A 4,814-nucleotide genomic window follows, 5' to 3' on the forward strand; every position below is an offset into this window, starting at 1 on the left:
GCAACGGGCTTAAATGTAGTAACGATTGTGAGGCTGGCACAGAACTGGGCAGTGTTTCGTTCTGTAGTGTATATAGGGTCGCTAAGAATCAGTACTGACTCATTGGCACCTAACAACAATAACGATGCTGGGAACTAGGCTACCAGTATTTCAAATATCAGCAGGGTCATGTTTCAATGAGCTTCCAGACAGAAAAGATAAGAAAGGAGGATCTGGAGATCTGCCCCTGAAAAAAACTGGCCAGTGAAAACCTTATAAATAGCAGCAGAACACTGTTTGATACAGTGCATCAAGGTGAGCCACTCAGGTTTTAAGGCACAGAAAATACAACTGGTGAAGAGCTGCCTCCTCAAAGTAAAGTTGACATTAATGACTTAGATAGAGGAAAGCTTTTGGGACCTTGATTTGCTTCTGGACAATATGCAAAATGTGAAGAAACAGCTGCAAATATCCATTAATAATCAACATGGAATATACCAAGCATGGATTCAGGAAAATTGGAAGCCATCAAACATGAAATGGAACACACATACAAATTGATATCCTAGGCATTAGTGAGCTGAAATGGACTGATATTAGCCATTTTTATCTGGAAAATAATATGGTCTACCATGTCAGGAAAGACAAATTGAAGAGGAATGGTATTGCATTTAACATCAAAAAGAACAATTCAAGTTCTACTCTTAAATATAGTGTAGTCAGTCATAGAATAGTATTCATATGCCTACAAGGAAGGCTAGTTAATATGACCCTTATTCAAATGTACATGTCAACCATTAATGTCAAAGATGAAGAAACAAGATTTTTACCAATTTCTATGGTCTGAAATTGATCAAACCTGCAATCAAGAGGCAATCATAATTACTAAAGAACAGAGAGATGGTTGAACAAACTTTGGTACATACACACAACAGAAAATTATGCAACACTGAAGAGTAATGATGAATCTGCAAAACACCACGTAACATGGAGGATCCTAGAGGACATTATGCTGAGTGAAATTAGTTGGTAGCAAAGGGACAGATATTGTATGAGACCACTACTGTAAAATGTCAAGAAAAGGTTTTCATGCTATAATAAACATTCTATGATAGTTACTAGGGGTAGGAAAGAAGGGAGAATTATTCACTGGTCCTGGTGTGGTGCAGTAGGACAAGCACTTGACTGCAAGGTTGGTCTAAACTGCAAGGCTGGCAGTTCAAATTCACCAGCCGCTCCTCAAAAACTCAATACAGGGTCGCTATCATTCGAATCGACTCGATGGCACTTAACAACAACAAGAGTGTAGACACATGCTAACTTGGGTGATGGGGAAGGCAATTAAAAAGAAAAAAAATGTGTGAATTAGTAAAAGTGTATTTAATTTCTTCCATTAATAAACTGGAATCAGGAACAGTTTTTTTTTTTTTTTTAAAAGGCCTCTTTAAAGTATTACAGTGGAAAGATGTCACTGAGGATTAAGGTGAGCCTGACTCAATCCAAGGCATTTTCAACAGGCTTATATGGATGCAAAAGCTGGACAATGAACAAAGATTTTTTTAAAATGTCTTTGAATTATTGTGTTGGTGAAGATAAAATATACCATGGACCATTCAAAGAATGGAGTCCTGGTGTGGTTCTGTAGAATAAGTACTGGACCTCAAGGTTGGTTTGAACCACAAGGTCGATGGTTAAAACCCATCAGCTGCTCTCTCAGAAACCCTAAACAGGGCCACTATGAGTTGGAACCAACTTGACAGAACTTAACAACAACAATTCAAAGAATGAACAGATCTGTCTTGGAAGAAGTACAGCCAGAATGCTCCTGAAAAGAAAGAATGGCGAGATTTCACTTCACATAATTCAGGCATATTGTCAGGAGGGATCAGTCCTGCTTGGTAAAGCAGAGGGTCAGTGAAAAGAGAAAGACCCTCAACAAGATACACTGGCACAGTGGCTGCTACAATAAGCTCAAACACAGCAATGACTGTGAGGATGGTGCAGAACTGGGCAGGGTTTAATCTGTGGTATAAAGGCTTACTATAAATCAGAACCGATTTAGTGGCACCTAAGAACAATGAACTTTTGCAACCCTTCTCTAATTTCTTCACAATTTCAATAATTTGTCTTTACTCCTTAGTACCAGGTATTTTTTCCCCCCAGAAAACACAGAAACACAGAATTAATAATACCTCTAATTATAAATCTGAACTCTTTAGGATGGTATTTAAGACCTGCACAATCTGGTCCCATCACTACAGTACATAATATCCCATCATTATAGCTTTTGTCATTACTGTAGCCATATTGTTGCTGTTGTTAAGTGCCACTGAGTCAGTTTTGACACATAGCAACCCTGTATCGGGTTTCCAAGGAGCAGCTGGTGAGTTTGAACCATTGACCTTGTGGTTCAAAACAACCTTGAGGTCAAGTACTTATCCTTTAGCACCACACCAGGACATCAGTAGTCACACTGGGACACTTAAAATCCTCCATATACGTCATGCAGGCTCATGCCACTGTAACTTAGTTCACATGGTTCTTTTGATCTGAAAGCTATTCTCTTTGCAAAAGTCCATTCACTTTTTGGTTCCATCCCCTCCAACCTCAACAAATCAGAACTATTTCCTCTCTTTTGCATTTGCCTCACACTCAACATCCATTTGTATTTATGGCTCCTGCTGAATGCTGATTCTTTTGGCCTTTACTCATCAATGCAGTTTTCAAGTTTCTTAAAATTTCTTCATAATAAGCTCCTGTGATCATCCTGTGTCTTTTAAGAACATCTCTTAAGTCCCCTTTCATCCCTTTCAAGTCCCCAAAACAGTCAACATAGCCTTCTGAGCTGACTTCTCTGCCTTGAATTGAACAGGTCCAGCAGATCCCCTCCAAAGTCATTGTTCTGATTGGACCTTTTTTTTGAAGGTACCCTTATAATGACTAAAACAAGTGTTATTACTGCAAGAGCTTACTTATCTGCAGCCATTCACTGACCACATAGACATGCTTAAACATGGTTTGTTTGGAATAAACTTGCACATATACAAACTGGAACTCTAGTAGCTATACATTTTTGTTACTATGTTCTGCCAATTTCTAATATAAGCTGAATTTAACATTCTAACATATATTAAAAATTTATATTCAGCCTAATTCAACTGAACTCAGCAAAAATTATAGACACCACGGAGTCAAAGGTGGACAAGAAGATACAGTCTCTGACTTCTAGGAATTCGCAACTAAGAGAGGAGACAAACATTAAAAATAAACTATTACACACCAAAAGAATAAGTAAAATAACAGGTATATATACCAAATGTTACAGGAATATTGATGGTTAAGAGCTACTATGTTGTTGTTAACAGCCATCAAGATGGTTCTGACTCATAGGACCCTGTATATGGTTTCCGAGGAGAGGCTGGTAGTCTTGAACTGCCAATTCTGTGGTTAGTAGTCCAGTGTTTATCCTACATGCCACACCAGGAATCCCTAACAGTGCTACCTGCCATGAAACATAGTCTCAGTACTCAGGAGCTCACTGACTTAGAATTAAGACTTTTAAGGAAGAAAGGAGAGTCACTTTTACCCATCAATGATATTTTCAGGTGGGTGCTTTTCATCACTTGATGTGGCTAAAATCACTTCAGTCCCTTCAGAGCTCAAACAGAGATCAACTTTTCTCATCTTGAAGTGTTTGACCTGTAAAAGCAAAAACCAGCAGCGTTAGAATTTCCTGATCCTCTGAACTTTATCTGAGAAAAGGAAGACAGAGGGAAAGCTGTTGCCTAGCATGCAGTTTAACAACCAAACTATTCAACAAGTGGGAGGGATTCTGGCATGCCTATTTACATAAGTAAACTTCTAACCTCCTCCAAGGATAATCTGTTAAAGATATGACTATTCTTACCAACTCGCTCCACAAACAAGTCCTTAACAGTTATAATTTTTCTGCTTCTAAGATTAAAAGTCCTCAGTATTATATGAAAACAGTTGTTAGTAAACAAGAGTAATATGAATTAGTGGGTTATTTTTAAAATTTTACTTAGTTGTTATATTTCTGAAATTAATAAAAATCAGGAGGATAAAAACAGATACTTTGTGACTGTTCATTCATATGGTTATCACATGGAGTGACAGACAATATTTACCTTATCATCAATCCCTTTCTATTTGAGTAGGTATATGAGGTGAAAAGATAACTTTGTACTTATTTTTAAAAATCAAAAAGAGTCACTTGGGCCATGGATTTAAAGACATTTCATTATAGGGTAATATCTTACATTTAATCAAATTTCCCTGAAGAGATCTTGCTTAGCTCTACTATGGATCCTGAGGAGTAAGGTAGGAGGAGGAGAAGATGCCATCACATCACATGTTCCCTCCTCCTTGACTTAGTGGGGATAGGGCACAAACCAGCGTACAGAAGTGACTGGAAACACTATATCCACAAAGAATTAAATGATAGAAACTATTTGGAAGAAGAAGGAAGACTTCTAACGGTAGACAATACCTATCATAATCTGGCCCCAGCCTAACTTTTTGTTGTTAATTCTACAGTTCAATTAGAATTAAAAAGTAAAAAGAATATTACATCTATGAATTCTTTCCCACCACTCGCCTGTCAGTTTGTCACACTGTGGTGGTTTGTGTATTGCTGTGATGTTGGAAGATATGCCACTGGTATTTAAAATTCTCGCAGCATCACCCATGATGGACAGGTTTCACTGAGCATCCAGACAAAGGCAGAGTAGGAAGAAGAAGAGGCTGACGACTTAACAGTTAGCCACCCAAAACCTTATGAATGTTTTTGCTATTGTTGTTAGGTGCCATCGAGT

At 37.9% G+C, this 4,814-nt stretch overlaps 1 protein-coding gene across 1 annotated transcript in view; it reads right to left on the bottom strand.

Annotated features, from left to right (window-relative positions):
- HSPB11 (heat shock protein family B (small), member 11) overlaps positions 1 to 3,672 on the bottom strand; it is a 19,053-nt gene extending 15,381 nt beyond the window's left edge. Inside the window, exon 1 of the mRNA XM_006839791.1 lies at positions 3,566 to 3,672. Within this exon, the coding sequence (XP_006839854.1) occupies positions 3,566 to 3,663 (98 nt within the window). The 5' untranslated portion in view covers positions 3,664 to 3,672. The remainder of the gene's footprint in view (positions 1 to 3,565) is intronic.
- Between the last annotated feature and the right edge of the window lie 1,142 nt (positions 3,673 to 4,814).

This window comes from Chrysochloris asiatica, unplaced genomic scaffold (assembly GCF_000296735.1).
Source record: "Chrysochloris asiatica unplaced genomic scaffold, ChrAsi1.0 scaffold00026, whole genome shotgun sequence".
Lineage (NCBI taxonomy): Eukaryota > Metazoa > Chordata > Mammalia > Afrosoricida > Chrysochloridae > Chrysochloris > Chrysochloris asiatica.